Source organism: Phaseolus vulgaris, chromosome 7 (genome assembly GCF_000499845.2).
Source record: "Phaseolus vulgaris cultivar G19833 chromosome 7, P. vulgaris v2.0, whole genome shotgun sequence".
Classification (NCBI taxonomy): domain Eukaryota; kingdom Viridiplantae; phylum Streptophyta; class Magnoliopsida; order Fabales; family Fabaceae; genus Phaseolus; species Phaseolus vulgaris.
The window spans coordinates 34,819,326-34,838,453 of record NC_023753.2 but is presented as its reverse complement, the minus strand read 5'-3'; the positions used below and the strand labels follow the sequence as shown (position 1 = coordinate 34,838,453).

The following is a 19,128-nucleotide window of genomic DNA, read 5'->3' as shown; positions in this document are numbered from 1 at the left end:
AAGTTCTTTGCCTGAAAAGAGGGTACGTGAACCTGCCATCACTGCTACCCTCACATGAGACAAATAAAGGAAGGTAAATAAAACACAACACTTAGCCTCACCTCACTCACTTCTGTTTCTTTCAACCTCCACCTCTCCCTTTCACCTTAATTATAACTTTGCAGTGTCACAGAGAAGAAAGCTGAGACAATCTCACTTTCACCTCTCCTGTCTCTAGATCTATCTGTTGCTTCCTTGCATGAAATCGGGATCTGGGTTTCCATTTAAATATTTTGAATTTTGGTGCAAACAAACAAATCCATTCATTCATTGTCTGTGGTGTGGTTTGGTGGTAGGGCTAAGTTCACAGATTGGACTGCGTGTTTGGCTGTACCTTTGCTACACATAAAAGCAGACGTTGGAGCGATAAGGAAGCCCTTTCTTTCGGCCCCAAAATGATGACAGAGATTGCTGAGACAAAGCTCTTTGTAGAATCAAACTTCTACTTCTGCATCTCTCCAACTTCTTTCTCATGCCCCTTGATAACAACCTCACATACTTAATAGCCTCATGTCGGAAACAAACACTCATAATATATCTTCCTCCACTATCTCACTCACAACCAAATTAAGAATCCAATCTACATTCATTTGCACATTTTGTTCTTAGAATATGTTCTAAGAAATACCCTCATACTGGAGAAGAATGTGATCCATAGATTCCTTTAATTGAAGTTGCACCCACAACCCACAAATGATATAAATGTTACCAATGTTTTAGCTTTACTTTACTTAATTACATAACTTGCTTATTTCTTTGTGGGTCTTTAAAATCTACCAAACAAAAACACACCTTAACTTCTCTTACAGTAAAATTATAATGTACAAGATTTGGAAATATCCTCAGAAAAGAAAACTGTTTACGAATTTTGAGAACGGCATAATTATTTCGTAAGAAAGGGAGTCCTAAAGCTCAGTTCTTTTCAAACAAAAGTTCATTAAAAATTAGAAAAATGTGATTTATCAGAATTCTGTTCGAGTGAAATAGTTGAAAATTAAATCGTAATTAGTAATACTTTTCTCTTGAAAAATCTAAACTTGAAATGTCAAGTACGAAGGGATGGCCATTTTCTTATCATTTGGATTTTGGAGGTCCTTGTGGGGTACTTTCATTTGACTCGTGTTTATGGAGATGGTGACGAGGACAAAAGTCCCACGAAACATATTTGATGATGTTGTCCCACACGAAATCTATAAATAAACCACCTTTTTAATGTAATTTAATTTGTTCATAAAAGGTGTACATAAAATTTACTGCAAGATTAATGTTGTTAAAACTAATACTTAACTTAATTTTTCTACTGGTTCTTAGCCTAAAAATAACTATTTATTCATAAAGAATGATCTTGTTTACATAAACGACAACTTTATATATATAAACCTTTTGTCAACTTCATAACGATGCATTTAAACAACTTCTGTAAGTAACAACGTTGTAAATGATTTGGTAGAGTGTAGCAAATGATACAATGAAGTGAAATAGACAAAAAAATATGGTGCATGAATTGTTGTATATGTGCATCGTATCTCGATTTCAAATACTTTTAAATAGTTTATCATTTCAATGTTGTAGGACATCATCACGAGGAGTTGTAAGCAGTGAATGAGGATAGGAGAAAAAAAAGTTACTAGAAGACAAGAAAATGGGGAACTGGAACGGAGAAAGATTGTGAAAACATAGGGAGTTAGAGAGCCCCACGTGAACACCATTCTCAGAATTACACACCTTCCATAACTTCAACAATGACACAGTAATTTGCGTACAGTTCTACTGTGACCACTCAATTAATTCGTCAATTATAGCTTAATTAACCATTAATTAGGTCAAAAACTGATCAAACTTCTCTAGCTCTATGCCATTATTGTATTTCCTGATCTTCTTTTACTAGAAAGAGTGGAAATTCTTCAAGAAGAAAAAAAGTAGCTACTCTTAATTTTTATATATAATTATGACACTGTCATGGTTTTTGGAGGGCACTAAAAATTGTATCAACCCTCTGATTTTACATGGTTAAATTATTAGAAAAACATCGTTTTATGAAATTGTTCACGGAAAACATCTGTTGACAGATCATGGCTTATTAGTACAGGTGTAGAAATTTGATCCATAAAGAAAAAGTTGAAATGGGTTTGGAGTTAATGTGCTAAAAAATGGTGCCACACATATATAGGTCACAAGTAGTGTCAGAATTTTGATAAATAAACAAACAAATGCAGTTTTACTGTTTCATATATTGGTCAAAGGTCTTGAAGGAAAGAATTCTGAGTGTATGAGTAAGCTCAGAGGGGAAATAATTAAGTTCTTCAGTGTAATTGTAGTGAAAGCACTTCTTTTAAGTGTTGACCGTGAGAATATATTAAAGTAGGGTTAAATGGTAACTTAGATTCAAGTGATAGAAAAAAGTATAGTTAAAAACGATCAAAAAAGGTGGGTAGCTTTTTATTCTGCAGCTGCTCCTTTAATAATGTGATTATATCTGTATATATATATATATATATATATATTCATATTTTGCCCTAAAAAATGTTATCAGCACAAGAATTGTTTAGCTGCCATAACTTCTGTGTTTTTTTTTCTTTATTAGCCACATGCATTTGCTTTAGTCATATAATTAGAAGGAACTTTATGATATATATTCAGAGTGTGAATAGTTATGAATGCATTTGTATGTAATGTGGTGTTGTTGAAAGTTTTATATATATTATTATGAAACTTTGGAAGGAGTGTGTGAGGCATCATGAAAGATGAAGTGTATATTAGCAGAAAATGTTAGTGACTGCATGAACAAGTTGTGACGCATCAGAAGCATTATCTTCAGAGGAGAGAGAGTGTTTCAGCAATGGTACCACACATATCCTGAAAACACTAAGCCAAACAGCAATGGGTAAAAAAGCTAAAGCCTTTATTCTAGCTAGGTTGCCTATAGTTACCAAATGATTTTGATCCCAGTGCTCTCTCTCACCAATATTAAGCACCCATTCCAAAGCCATAAACACCATCAAACAATATGGATTCAATTTAATATAATGACCAATCAATCAAATAATACGAGATTGTTTTAGATCAATTAATAATATCAAATTCAAAAATTGGATATAAATCACGTTAAATATTTATAAATATTATTTCCACTCCCTTCCTCTCTCATTTTCCATTCTCCACCTATTATGCCATTCTCATTCCACAAACACTCATTGCCTCTCTCTATCCCCAAAATCTTATGCTATCTCTCTTTTTCTCTCATTCCCCACTCATTTTGTCTCTCTCGCTCCCAATGCACTCGTTGCCTCTCTCACTCTCTTAAACCCTACTTCATTTTTTGTTGTAAGGTTTGTCAAAATCGTGCTACAATATAATAATATAAAGAGATTTTCTCTCTTTAAAACCCTATACTAATTTCCAAATTCTAATTTTTCTATGCAAGGTGCACAATATGATGTCTTATTCAAAGCATTTTTTGTAGTGCATACGCTAAAATGATGCATTGCATTTTGTATTCAGACTATTGTTTGACTTCAATAAACATAAAAAACATAAAATTTGCATCGAATGTTAGAAGTTGTATTCATGGTAAAATTTGAACCTTTTGGGAAACGAATCGATAAGATTTCAACCTCACATACATTTCAATTTGAAATTTAAAATTTAAACTATGAAAGGAGATATTTTGTTGACATTTGAAGTTTTTTATGGTTTGTTATGAGTTAAACTTTGTTTATATTTTTCTTATTATAGTTCTTTTTGGCAAAGATTCGACTTTTACCATATTAGGATGTAAAATCTTTCTTTAAATTGTTTTGCATTTTACTACTTAAATTGTGCCTTTTTTTGGCATAAAATAAATCTTTAAACATGTTGTATATTGTTTTCCTTTCGTTTTAGGGCTATTTTTTTTAAAAAAAATCTATTTGTTGTGTTGTTGTGAATGTTTGTTAATAACATTTGACATTTTACTTTTTCAAAATGTTTTCAAGACTTGCCATTGTTTTTTGTTTGGAACTTGGTCCCCTTTAGTATTTTGTTGACTATAAAGGTAACACTCATTATTACCCACAACATGGACTTAAGGAAGTCAATGGTCATGGAAGGTTGGTCTCAATTGAGAATCTTCTATGACCTTGAAGGAGATTAATATTTTTTGTTTTGATACTTTAACAGTTGTTGTTTTCACATTACTGTCTTTGAAGGAGCATGTATATCATTGTCATTGGACAAGCTCTATTTGTGTCTTCAAAGACTGAAAACTCTTATTAACATCATTGATTCATTTCTCGATAACATTGAGAAAATACCAATCTCAAGCAAGCAATTTCATGAGATCTTTATTCTACTTATTTATTCCATATTTTAGTTTATTAAATTGATTTTGACTATCTTTTAGGATTTGCCTTTAGATTTTGTGAACTATCTTCCAAACATAGATTAAAAAAAATGTAATGTAAATGCTAATAAGAGATTCTCCAAAAAAGTCCACCAAGATTGGTAGAGGATGGAAGGAGTTTTTTTTTTTCCATGAATCGGAGGAAGGTGATATAAGTGTATTTACACTACAAGAAAATTATTAAATAAAAATCAATTTTAGAGATAAAAAATAATTAATTACTTTATTGATATATGAAATAATTTTTATTAATAAAAATTATAAACTAGTTTTTAAATTGATATCTGATTATCTTGGCAAAATTTTAGCTCATTTTAGAATCTAAAGTAGTTATAATAGTTAAGTGGATAATGGAACGTCTAAATAATTTACAAAATAGTAAAAAATAATTTATGTTAAAATAAAATATGAATGCTTAAAAATACTTGTTGAAATTAATGTTATTAACCTATATCATAAATGGAAGAACTAGAATGATGAGATATTATTTGTCTATAGATAGCAATATGGAAGATGGCAATAATTAGATAGGGATGTGAATGCGAGTGATGAACACAGAACGAAGCATGGCAGCAGCGTTGGGCTACGCAATAAATAACTTGCAATGGCATAATGGAGACGAGGGATACGCACAAACATTAATGACATCATGAGAAAATGTCAAAAAGGGAACAAAATTTCACACACAAATAAAAAAAATAAGGTAAAAATGGGTAGACACTATGTTATAAAATAAGGTTTTACGTCAGTTGTGGAAGAAACAATGTAAAAAATGTTATTTACGACAATTAATATATCACCAATATCAGTGCCTCTCACAAACAACATAGTTAATTTTGTACTAATGTCTCACCATTTTCAAAGAATACTATAAAGATAAGTTTTTATATTATTAATATAGGAGGTTGCTTTTTGGTAGATGCATAGTGATTGACCTACCTTTTCAGCAATGTTGTTGATATAGTTAAAGTGTTTTCCAGTTCAAGCGTGTGTGACGTTCTCATTCCTTTACTTGTTTCAGATTAATGAATGCATGCATGCACTGCGCTGTCTTCTTCCTCTTCCTACCCACACTACCTACCTACTACACAAATATGTCCTATATATGTTAACTACTTTTTTCTTTAGCTTCTCTAAGACTGTGTTTGCTTCCAAATGGGAGAAGGGAAGGGTGTTTTTTGTGTTTGTTTCCATGGTTTTGAGAGTAAGAGAGAGGATGGGAGAGATGGTGGATGATTTTTTTCACTCATCACAAAATGAAGAGATTTAGGGGGATTGATGTGGATTATTGTATTTTTACCAAAATATTCTTTTGCATTCATTTTATTACAATATATAAAATTAAATATTATATAAATTTATTTATTATTTATAATTTAAAAAATATTTAATTATACTATTAATAACAACATATAATTGTAAATAATAAAAATAAAAAAATAAAAATTATAATATATATCAACAATATATATAATATATATAGTTATATAGAGTAACAAATGAATATAATAATAAATATTATTTTCATAAATTTTAATATATTTAATAAATTTATTTCAATTTAACACAAAAATATTTTCATTATATTTTTTAATTTTTATTAAAAATATAAATAATTATGAATATTATATATTAAAAATATTTAATTAATTCAAACCTAAAAAAAATTATAATTTATTATTCAAATATTTTTTAATAACAAGGATAAATTTGTAAATTTACAATAAACCATCATCACAAATCCACTCTATCATCCCTCAATCCAAACAATCTCACATATCCTCACACATCCTCTCTAATCCTCACAAATCCACTCCCTCCCCTCCTCACAAATCCCCTCCTCCTCAAATCCACTCAATTCAGTGTTTTAGTCAACCTTAAACTCATTTAACACCCAATTTATATCATATCAATTTAGTTCTATAAATTAATTTTGGAAGATTCACTTAAATTTCATTTTTTTAATATGATGTTTAAATTTATTTTAATAAGATTTGTTGGACGTGATATACTATTATTCTGTCAAACTCAGAATAATCCATAGGTTAAATTCATTTTCTAATGCTAAAAAATACTATTTTTTATGTATTTAGAGTTATTATTAGACATGAAAGGAAAGATAAATTGTATTTAGAGTCATTAATCAATGATTGAAATTGTAATTATACCTATAAAACAATATAAAGTTGTTACATTTAGGTGAATAATATTATGACCTTTTAAGGCTCTTGCATTATTCTCTTAACACTCATTAGAAAGATAATAAAAGAGATAATGTGATGCGACAATATTGTGATAATTTATTGGAAAAATATGTTTAGTCAATAATAGCCAATGATTAATCACTTCATATACTAGGATTTATTTGCTATGTGTTTGGATTAAGTTTTGAACACATTTTCTAATTTTGACATTAAATATTCGTATAAATGTAAAAGTTTCTAATGTTTGTTTCAAATAGAATTACTAATCACTAAATAAAGTTACATAACTATCTTAATTTTATAAGAAAAAACATTTACCCTATAACTCAAAAGTGGTCTAATTGTGATTTTGGGTGGAATAAATAGGGTAGTTTGAATAAAAAGTTGTAAGAGTGAGAATGGGTCGTTAAAGGCTATATATTTTTAGGGTTGGTGAGTAAGCCAAAGTTAGTATTGTAGGTCGATTCCATAGATGAAATCTTGGGCCAAGTTTTCTGACATTTGGTGTTGCATTGTGTGTCTTTCTAGCTAGGACTGCTTGAGCACAATCTTATCATTGTAGCCATAGAATGTGGTTTAGGTTCAGCTAAGTTGCAACATTGAAGAGTCTAAGTCTTTACCATTTTGGTCAAAGATTCTTGGGCTAAGAGACTATTTTGGGAGTGACCACTTTACCAGCTATGCCAAGTGTTTGGATAAGGGAAAAGTTTCAAGTTTGGGTCAAGAAAAGCATCTCCATATTGACTGAAAAAGTAAACGGATTGACACCATGGAATGTGGTCTCAAGTCTCTTCTTGCAATGATGAGATGGGTTAGTGTGAGGACTTCCCTAACCTCCTTCAAAGGGTTAAGAGTTTCACCAACTTTTTTACCACTTCCTCTCATACCTCTTACTTATATATATTTCATTCAAATCTTGAATAACAACTCCTCTATTCCAACTTCAAACTCAGCAAAAGTTAGTAAAAATCCCACAAAAATCAACATATAATTCATTGGTGCCTTAAAAATTCCAACAAACACCAATACTTGTTGAAGCATTCCTTCCATCTAAATTAGGTTTTCAAGTGATTCTTAAAAGTAAGAACCTTTTAAAAAGTTAGGAATAGTGATCGTCTAACAAGTTTGGATTTCAAAAGAATGTCATTAATCTTATGTGCCATAAAAAATAACAATAATTTTATCTTTTTAAAAAATATAAATTATTTTAATTTTAAGTAAAAAGGTAAAAGATGAATACGGAGATCCTGACAATAATTTTATGGCCTAACCTACATCATAAGCAAGCTATGATAGACTTTTTTTTGTAGAATAAATTGTCATATCAATATGTGATTGTGTTTAAGCATGTAGGAAGGAGTTTTGAATTCAAACTACTATGTGGAGAGAAAATTTGTTACAATATTAACTAGATGCACATAATAAATGTAAATGTGAGTAATAATTTTTTTTGTTCACTAACTGCATGACTTTTTATAATAGAATAGTACATTTTTTAATAATATAAATTAAATTACAGTGAATACTAAATTATTAGTTTTTTATACAGTTGCATTTTTGAAAAAAAAAATAAAGTTGAAACCACGTGTTAACTCTCCCATCAACATTATATACGCATTTGGTGATAGCTCATTCTTGTATGTTTAAATAATCAATCAAAAGCAAGAATATATCAATTAAATCCATAAATCATCTTTCTATGCCTTTTTTAAAAATACCCTCAAAATCCATTTTTAAATAACTCAATTTTCCTTTTATTTTACAAATTGTGTTATGTAAATTATTTTTATAAATCAGGAAAAAGTAGAAGAAAAGAAAAGAAATGGAAAAGGAGTGAAAAGTGAAATTATTTAGATATAAAAAAAAGTGTATTATTACATTGAATAGAAATTATTATTACACAGATAAAAAGGATATACACACCACTGGCCAAAAAAATAATAAAAAACCAGAAAAAATACTTTCTCCAAATTGTAAACTTTTTTTGGTTTAGTATGAGCTGTGATAGATCCCAATAGTGTATTCTGGGTGTTTGACATCACTGAAAGAAACAAGCTTCCTATATTTCAAATGCATTTTCTCTTGCGCTCTCTCAAATCACTTGGTATAATAAATACAGAATCTACACAAAGGCCACCTTTGGAATGTGTACAATCAATCTGTTTCATGGAAAATCTAACATGAGTTGTGGGCTCTGATCCACTGACAATAAACTCACCCACCTTATAATCTATCCAGTATCCTCGCTTATGATTTCCATATGTATCATCAATCACACTTTCATCCAAACAGCATTCAGATGATGCTTGCTGACCATCTGAAGTAGACAACTCAAATTTCACAGGTTTTATATCCCAACCATGGGTGTGTTCATAATTACAAACACGCCGTCCAAGTCTTTTGGAAAACCGTCCAAGGTGAAGCCTAAAGGAGAGAGTATAAATATCAGCGGGAAATGGAAACGTCACCTCTCCATCCACTTCAAACCACCATATTTGCTGCAAATAAGCCACCGTGTGAAACCTGAAAATCATCTAGGGTGTAACAGAATGCTGACAGATTACAAGAACAAATGGAGAACAAAACAACTTTTCATCGAGATTTGCAAGAGCTACAGTTTGCAAAAAGGAATGCAAACAGAATGAGTAGTAAGTTGACGTATCTAAGTGTGACAAGGAGAATTAAAATGTTCGTATGTTACGCGCAAACCAACCTCCACTATATTTTTAATAGAATGAGTAGGTTCAATCAGGTTGAGCATTTCAAGGATCAGTCGTGTTCAAGGTTGCACATTTGATGTCAATGAATCTATTCAAGGTTGCACATTTGATGTCAATGAATCTATTCGGAACCAAATTGCAATCAATACTTAAAAAACATCATTCCAAGTCACAAATATTTGAATATTTCCCTCATCCAGATTAAGGCTTGCATATATGTTGTACTGTTCAATTTTATTTTATTTTACATTTAATGAATTATGAATATAAAACGTTGTGAAATGTTTTCTTTCAAATATTGACGCAGCTTTTGTATATAGAATGTAAACATTTAGCTACATAATTTATTTGCAAGAGAACAAAGTAATACTGTTGTCAAGTTGTTCATACAATTGAAATGAGCTTAACAGTAGATACAGGCTAACTAAAAGAACCCATATCAAAGAACTATGTCATTTGGTTTAGCTCTGAGATGAAGATCAGCTTGATTCCTTTAAACAGTTCCATGAATTGTTCAAAGTCATTTTGGTAATTGTTTAAAATAAAAAATTAAACCAAGCATCGCCCGCAATTTAACACCACCATTGCCAACAAGATTTTGTATCTCTTAAATGGGGGCATTGAAGATTTAAAAACAAAGCCCAGGAAGTAAACAGTACAATGACCCACACACACAATTAACAAACAATCTTGAACTTCATGCATTAGCATTAGTCATCACAGAAACATTCTCTCCTCTATTTCCTCAAGTAAAAAATGAACAAGATAAATTTATCAAGATACAATGCAAGAACAATGAAACTAACATGCAAATCTGTGCATTTGGATCTTAAACCAAGATTATGGAATATTTCACAAATAGAAAGCTTTATAAGTCAGACTGTCCAACTATCAATCACACTATGTGCTAAACTTCGAAACAAGGGTGAATAAGAAATACAATTTTCATCAGTTCTAGTGAAGAGAATGATAGTACCAGGCACAGCCTCGCTATACTCTATACTAAGAGGGGCACTCTTAAGGCAGTTAAGCTCAAGATGAAATAAAAGTAACTTTAATATAAGAAACAAACTTCAAGTTCAGTATTAACATAAGCAACAATCAGTATCTCTGATTGTTATAGTTGAATTCTTTGAATCAATGACAATGATCTAGGATTCCCAATCAATGCTTAGATAATAAAATAAAAGTATAGTCAGTTCATATGGAGAAAATGCCAAGAAAGATTCAACATCTTATGATTTATGTGTACCTAATTCAACAGTACTTATTAAAGGTATATGGAAATCAAAAGCTCATATCCTCCTATTAGTCAATTAGGTAGCTGAAGAGATGGATTATGAAGTTGTGTCAAGAACGGACAATAAATTATTTCAAGGAAAACAGTTTTTGCCAGTTTGCAACGGTTAAAAGGTGATGTTATTTTTGTTACTATTTCTTTTGTATGTACCCGTACTCAACAGCTATAAATTCCCTATACTTATATATCTACAAGGCCAAAACCCCATATCATGACATATTATCTTTTTTTCTCATAGTCTGTTGAAGTTATACGAACAAAACATCTACCATTTATTATAAATCCATGATTGAAGCCCCACATAAATATACAAAGAATTAGACAATTTCAATAACTACAGTCATTGTCCAAGAGATGATGTCAAATAACACCAAAATGAATCATGTCATGCCCTTACAATCCACAATAAGTTTAACCCAAGTGAATAAACGGCTGCAACAGTGCAACCAATTATGTTTTACTACATTACACTGCTTAATTGAAGAAACCACGGGAGTGAGTACGTGCACAAACATTTTAACTTGAAATATCAGAAAATACATAATTTCTTCAGTGTTTCCAAGTTATGGAGGAGTATACGAGTGCAATATACTCACAAACAACTATCATGTAATAACTGAAAATGTTGTGTCAGGAGATCCATCACATTCAGTAAAGAAAAAGCAGTAAAGGGTAGTTACTTCCTCCTCTGTCTAAAATACCTTGTTTGTAACGAACCAATGGACCTGTTTTAGTTCTTCTTAATTTGATTCCTGGTTCTCTCTCTGCTCTTTATAAAAATCAAGCTTTACAAGGACAAGTAAGAAAAAGGAGGAAAATGGTTGGAAGATAAAATTAGAACTTCTCAAATGTTTGGGGCTTTAAAAAATGAGTGAAAATGAGGGATAATATCCACACAAAAGAACTCTCTCCAAATCAGAGGATTTAAATATCCAAGCAAAGGGAAAAAACTAATTTATGTTTGGTAGAGTAAAAACAAAATAAGCCAAGACAAACAGACTTCGATTATATACAAAATATTTCGATTATATACAAAATATGTTCATTGTACAAGACAATGAATTGTACAAGTGATTTGTGATTAGATAATTATGTAAAATCGCTTTACAATATCAGAACATAGTCAATTTAGTCACATAATATTTTGTTTCTAAAGTCAACGTTCCTCTTTTCTTTCCATTTTCTTTTGAATCAAACAAGAAACACATTATCATCGGTGTATCCTTCTTTCTCGTGATACAGCTTTAAAGACAAGTAAATCTAACCTAGATTCTTCAGTAGGAATCCAATTCCAGTATCTCCGGTCCTCAATTCCAGTAATCGCCATCGCCCTCGCCGAAATCGACATGCAAACCCTTCCAGTGACCCTGTCCAGCCACACTTCCTGCAAAAACCTAAACCATCAACAAAAAACCTAAGTTCCAGAAACCCCTAAATAACCAAAAAAAACTGACCTGGAGAGCACCACCCACCTTGTGGCCGTGGTCGAACGGCAGGGGTCGTGAGAGGAGCGCGAAAATGTCCTTCTTCGAGAGATTCCCGTGGCGCTCTGGCGGGACCAGAGCCAGCAGATCCTGGTAGTTGCGCGGCAGCTTGGACTCCCAGACTGAGTCCGAGGAGGCGGCGCCGCGGAATGAGCGGTTGAGGCGAGCGAGGTTACAAATCTCCGGCGGCGTGAGGTAGAGGAACACGCACGCCACGCAGCACTCCGGAATGTCGCCGAGGCCCGGACCGATTGTCGAACCGTTCGCGCCGACGCTCGACAGCGACGCGCCCATGCTCCTCCTCCTCCTCCTGGGTCCTCACCTCATGGCACGCGCCCAAACGAAGCACGGCGAGGGAAAGCAAGCGCGTGGGGAACTGAACACTAATTGATCCTTTTCCGTTTTTGTTGCATGGATTGTTCCAGGAGTTATCGTTGGTGTTGTTTTTGTTGTGCTGTGTGTGAAGTATTTGTGAGGTTTTAATTTTAGGATTATTTCCGTTTAAGGGAATATGATAAGTCGTGCCGTGAGCCATGAGTGAAGCTGTGGTGGGTCCCGCTTTTGGTTGACAGCGAGGATTCGCTGTGCAGAGGTCTACTCCTTAGGAGTAGGGCTTCGCCATTCCCACCTACACGAAATGTTTTTGTAATGGTACGGTTCCGACGATCATCTGGTTCGGACGATTATCTCGATCCGATCACACTACTGGTCGCATAATCGTCCACTTACGTTAACTACATAGTTGAAAGAGATACTCTGATTGACTATTTCATAACGATGAATCATGAGTTGATTAAGTTAATGAAATTAATCTTTAACTAAAAGTTACTCAGTAATACTAAATACGATCCAATCCCCTAATCGAGTATCCTAACAAAAGTTTATTAAGATAATATAAATAGTGCATATTCCAAAAATCAGTTACGTCATTATTTACACTGCTCTAACAATCGAAAGTAGATTCTTTTTGCTGATTTGATCGTTTGAGTATTTTTTGCAGGTACCATCTGAATTTGCACTTCCAAATGATCGAGAAGCAAGACGAAGATTGAAGGTTAGAGTGACCGACAACAGATGCATAGGACAATCTTTCTTTGGATCCAATAACTGAACGAGGACAATTTTGAATTCTTTTTATTAAAATGTGGTAATTTTTTTCAAATTTAGAAAAAATAAGAAAATTTATAAGAAATTGCAAATTAGGTGAGTTCAGTTTCAGAAATACAATTTAAAAAAAAAAATGAATCGTGTTTTTCAAAATACGAGGATTTTGAAAAATTATTTTTATATTTTATTTTGAAAAAAGTCTTAGGTTAATTTTTAAATTTGTTTTATTTTACTTTTTAGGAGTGTGTATTGAGAGTGTAACTTTTTTTTTTCATCAATGTGTATGTGGTCTATACGAAAACATTTCGGAGGGAAGAAAAGATTGAAATTAGTTGGGATTACTAAGATGTTACGTGGATAGAAGCTAAGCCTACAATGCATCTAGAAAAAGCAATTGTAATGGATTTTGATGTTGATGTAGCACTGGCCACTACCGAGACTTAGCAAATTATAAAGTTTTTTGTGGTTTTGGATTCAAGTGTGAGCACAATGGTGTGAAGTTTGATGTGTATATTAATAACAAAGAGAATGTGACGGTTGCGCTAAGTAAGATTGAGTTTTTGCAAGGAGATTTGTGTGTGGTCCTCATAAGTACAAATAGAAACACAAACACAAGAAGATGAAGACTAACAAGACTTGGAATAATGGTTGTTGGAGGATTTAGGTGCTGAAGGTGATTACCATGTGGTGTTGACTTTTGTCTCCAAGTTTGAGAAGAGGCATGTCATTATAGGAGGGATCAAGATTTCAGAAGTAAAAATGACAAAAAAAATAAGAGAAGTTTTGTTCTTATTGTATGACTTCTAAAAAATAAAATAAAGTTTAAATATAAATTTTGTGTAGTTAACATACAACTTTTTTAGAAATAAAAGTTGTGTGTATTTGATTTAATTTTGTGAAATTAAAATTAATAAGATTGTTCAAAATAAATTATAATGTTCAACACAAAGAAAAATAATTTTAATAAAGTGATAATGAATTTAGAAAAGACAAAAGCAAACTCGAAATCTTAATGTAAAATTCAATTTGATTTTGTTTGATTTTGATTTTGATTTTGTGGTTCTTCATTGATAAATATAAAAAAATGTAGATGAAAGGAGGAAATGAAAAAAAAATAGAAATTGAAATAATAGAAAAAAAAGAGATAAAGAGACAATTTCGTAAATTGATCTTCAAGAATTAGTTATTTATTAATGAAAAAAAAAACACAAAAAAAAATAGAATACCAAAAAATGTAGATGAAAGGAGAAAATGAAAAGACAATTTTAGAAATTGAGATAATAGAGAAAAGGAGATAAAGAGACAATTTCGTAAATTGATCCTCAAGAATTAGTTATTCATTGATGAAGAAAAAAAAAACACAAAAAAATAAAAAATAAAAAAGGAATTTCATAAATTGAGAGAAAATGAGATATGATTTGAAAATGCTATAATCACCTAAATGTGCTAAAATCCTATAATCACATATATACATATATTGAAATCATTTGTTTAATTTTTCAATTTTTTTTTAAAAAAATCTTCTCCTGTCATTTTCTTTCAATTACATATTTTTCTTTCCGTTTTCCTCACTCATTTGTGTTATTCATGATGCATCCATAGAAAACCAATTCTTAAAATTATCATAAATTGAGTGATATTATAGTTTTGATTCATATTTTTCTGATTCAATGACCATTGTTTAATTAAAGTAATTAATTAAACCAATTAATTATTTAAACCCAAATCTTAATCTTTAAACGACTATCATACGAGGAACCATGAATTTTGAATTTGTAAGTTGAACTTTCATTTTCCAATCCTTATTATTTTTCAATATGTTTGCATTTTCTAATTACTTTCGTTCTAAACATTCTAGAATTAGCTAGTAAGAAAAAATATTAAAAAATAAATACAACATATATAAGTCATTTGAGAATCAATTTAGGTAATCCTTTATATAACAAAACTTTAGAAAAACTTAAATATTAAACGGCATTGAAAATCCGAATCATTAAATTTTAAATTATATGAACCCAACCTAAGTATATAACAAATAAATAATAAAATATTATTTGTCCCAAAACTTCACTATAAAAAGTAATTTCATATTTTATAATATCACTAATGAAAAAATATTTTTTAATGACCGGTTAAAATTGGATTTTTATATAAAAAAAGGTAATGATTCATAAGTGATACTTATACATTACCTATTTTTTTATGTATTTTATTTTAACTTAAGAGACGCTAATATTTTAAAATTATTGAATCCAAAGATTAATCTAACTCAACGTTAATCTAAATAATTAAATTGAAGTCAACTAAATTTAATTAGATTGGATAAATTATATTAAATGAAAGCCAATTATTTGGTTAAAATGAAAGTTAAAGAGAGAGAGAGAGAGAGAGAGAGAGAGAGAGAGAGAGAGAGAGAGAGAGAGAGAGAGAGAGAGAGAGAGAGAGAGAGAGAGAGAGAGAGAGAGAGAGAGAGAGAGAGAGAGAGAGAGAGAGCACATAGGAAGGTTTCATGGTTTTAGTTTATGGTATCTTTGTTGGCGCTTTGAAACGGCGCACACATAGTCGGCGTGGCATGGCGTGAGTCCCCAATTTGAGCACAAAACCTGTGGGTTGGTTAAACCCTCACTCTAACCCAACTATAAAACCATGGGCAGTTTTATTTTCTCACTACTGCTTCGTCAACAAAACCAGTTGCTTCAAAAACCAACCTTTTGTTACACTTTCTGTTATATTATCTTTACTCTTCTCTTTCCCCGACAACACAATCTATCATCAACTCCTATGTAATCCCATACTAAACTGCCATTTTGCTTTCCTCTCACTCTCCCCCACCAACCCATCTTCATCTTCTTCCATGCTCTTTCCTCTCTTCAACTATTCGATTAAGGGTAAGCGTTTTTCTTCTAAAGTTTGTAGCTTTAGCTTGTTTGGTTGAGTTTTGAAAAGTTGGTGTTTCTTGTTTATGGAACCCAATGGACTAGGCGCTGGAATGTTCTCTGGGATGGTAGGAGTGGATAACTCTCTGCAACCGCAGCAACAACAAAACCCTCACCACTTGCAACACCACCCCCAAATGGTTCCCTATGCTCCACACCATGACACTGATCCACATCATCCACACCATAATCAATCCATCAAACAAGGGTACCCTCCCTATTCTTCGGCCAAGACCAAACAACAGCAGCATAGTGGCCTCAGTGATGAGGATGATGACACCTCGGACCCCAAGAAGAAGGTCTCGCTGTGGCAGAGAATGAAGTGGACTGACACCATGGTGAGGCTTTTGATAATGGCGGTTTATTACATTGGTGATGAGGGTGGCTCGGAAGGGACTGATAAGAAGAAGTCCTTGGGTATGTTGCAGAAGAAAGGGAAGTGGAAGTCGGTGTCCAGGGCTATGATGGAGAAAGGGTCCTATGTTTCTCCTCAACAGTGTGAGGACAAGTTCAATGACTTGAACAAGAGGTATAAGAGGGTGAATGATATTCTTGGCAAGGGAACTGCTTGCAGGGTTGTGGAGAATCAGAATTTGTTGGAAACGATGGAGTTGTCACCAAAGATGAAAGAGGAGGTAAAGAAGTTGCTCAATTCCAAACATTTGTTCTTCAGGGAAATGTGTGCTTACCATAATAGTTGTGGTCATGTGAATAACAATCCTCCACAGCAAGGAGAGACTGGGGGTGACGTGCCTCAGTCTCAGGCTCAACTACATCAGCAGCAGCCTCAGCAACAACAGCCTCAGCAACAACAGCAACAGCAACCTTGTTTTCATTCATCAGAGGTGGAGAATTTGGGGGCTTCAGGGGTGGAGGGTTTGAGGATGTTGAAAGTGGGAAATGGGGAAGAGAATGATGATGATTCTGATGAGGAGGAAGACTCTGAGGATGATTCGGATGAGGAGGAAGATGATTCAGGAGAAGGTGGTTCAAGGGGTAATGTGGGGCATGGACATGAAAATATGGAGGATGATAATGATGGAAGGTCAATGAGGAAGAGGGCAAGGAAAGTGAGGGAAGTTCCTGTGTCACCACTGATGATGCAGCAACTGAGTGCTGAGGTGAGTGGTGTGTTCCAAGATGGGGGTAGGAGTGCTTGGGACAAGAAGCAATGGATGAGGAGCAGGATACTGCAGTTGGAGGAGCAGCAAATAAGCTATCAGAGTCAATCATTTGAGTTGGAGAAGCAAAGGTTGAAATGGGCAAGGTTTAGCAGCAAGAAGGAGAGGGAAATGAAGAGAGCCAAACTTGAAAATGAACGAAGGAGGCTTGAGAATGAGAGAATGGTTTTGCTCATTCGCCAGAAGGAGTTTGAACTGATGAGTCTTCAACACCAACAAAAGCATCAACAACAGCAACATTCTTCCACTTAGATCAAGGGGTGATGATTTTGCTGGGGTTAGTTGGATGATAGATGAAACTATGGCATAGAAAAATTGTAGATGAATTAGGCCAAATAGCTGTTCTCGTTTTGGGGTACTTATTAAGTTGGTATTTTTGTTATAAACCATGTTTAATATAATCTATCACTTCCTTCTTCAAGTTGGATAAAAGTAAAGCCATTTGACCCGGCATCATGTCTTTATGTATATATTGTTTTGCAGCATTAAATTTGAATTTAACCAATTATATAAATTGAATTTCATGGGATGTTTATAAGCAAATTTAAAAAATAATTTGTTATAAAAAAAATGAATTTCATGGGATGTGTTTATAAGCAAATTTAAAAAATGATTTGTTATTAAAAAAGGAAAACACGCCCGATGGGACTCGAACCCACAATCGCCTGATTAGAAGTCAGGCGCCTTATCCATTAGGCCACAGGCGCTTGTTGTTTACTATGGAACAAAAAGATTATTTTATTTAATAACTCAACTAGATCATGACAATTTTAACAGTAGCACGCAGTCTTCAGAGAACAATTGGTAAGATGATGATAGTTTCACACTTTATTTTTCTTTCACATTCAAATTATAATTTTATACATTATTTTCTTTCACATCAAATTACAACTCCATATACAACCGTAAAAACTAGATTTCACACTTTAATAAATTAATATTTTATTTATTTTTATTTTATTTTTAATTTAAAAATATTACCATAAACAGTCAAATGTATGTTTTTTATTATTTATGGTGTCAACAGAACTTTTCTCACTATGTAAATGTTGGTAAAATATGAAAAAAGTTTTGTTGACCATAATCCAAAATATAACATTCACTTAACAACTTATATACTATATATTATTATATATTATGCAAGAGTGGTGAATAAAAACCTTAAAAACATTCATTTCACACTTTAATAAATTAATATTTTATTTATTTTTATTTTATTTTTTAATTTAAAAATATTATTATAAACAGTCAAATGTATGTTTTTTATTATTCATGGGGTCAACAAAACTTTTCTCATTATGTAAAAATAAATAAGTTTTGTTGACCATAATCCAAAATGTAACATTCACTTAACAACCTGCCTTAATAATATAATAATACATTAAAAATTTAAATTAAAAAATAAAACAAATATAATTAAAGTAATAATATTTAGGAAACGCACATTTTTTTTATTTGATGGTGTCAATGTATCACCACCCGTTGAATATAGAAATAGTGTCAAACAGATATTTTCCCAATTGTTAATATAAGATATTGTAAATGTTGCTGTGCCACTTTTGTTCTTATCATATGTTTTCCTTTCGTTTTACTTTGCAACATAACAGAAGACTTATGCATTGCACAAATTGCATCATATCGCTAATTGAGGTTGTTTACCGCTTTACAGCATTAGTGATATTGAATTCCTCAACTTAAGCCCAATGATTTTACCAGGCTGCACTTGGCATCATATTCCAATTAATTTCATATAAAAAGTTACCATAAATAATTAGT

General features: G+C 32.1%; 2 protein-coding genes and 1 non-coding gene across 4 annotated transcripts; 1 reads left to right on the top strand and 2 right to left on the bottom strand.

The window, feature by feature from the left end:
• Positions 1–8,458: 8,458 nt before the first annotated feature.
• LOC137830310 (F-box protein PP2-A15-like) lies at positions 8,459–12,757 on the bottom strand. 2 transcript variants are annotated; one of them, XM_068637576.1, is made up of 3 exons: positions 12,117–12,757; positions 11,910–12,028; positions 8,459–9,147 (listed from the first exon to the last, which is right to left on the bottom strand). In XM_068637576.1, the coding sequence occupies exons 1-3, from the start codon at positions 12,420–12,422 to the stop codon at positions 8,691–8,693; spliced, it is 882 nt and encodes a 293-aa protein (XP_068493677.1). In that variant the 5' UTR covers positions 12,423–12,757; the 3' UTR covers positions 8,459–8,690. The 2 variants fall into 2 exon arrangements, with proteins under 2 accessions (XP_068493677.1, XP_068493676.1); XM_068637575.1 differs by having other exon boundaries at positions 12,099–12,733.
• A 2,850-nt stretch (positions 12,758–15,607) lies between these two features.
• Positions 15,608–17,773, top strand: LOC137830304 (uncharacterized). The gene is made up of 2 exons (XM_068637567.1): positions 15,608–16,123; positions 16,217–17,773. Exons 1-2 carry the CDS (start codon positions 16,090–16,092, stop codon positions 17,602–17,604), a joined length of 1,422 nt encoding a protein of 473 aa, XP_068493668.1. The 5' UTR covers positions 15,608–16,089; the 3' UTR covers positions 17,605–17,773.
• A 213-nt stretch (positions 17,774–17,986) lies between these two features.
• Positions 17,987–18,059, bottom strand: TRNAR-UCU (transfer RNA arginine (anticodon UCU)). The gene has a single exon. It is a non-coding gene; the product is annotated as a tRNA-Arg (tRNA).
• Between the last annotated feature and the right edge of the window lie 1,069 nt (positions 18,060–19,128).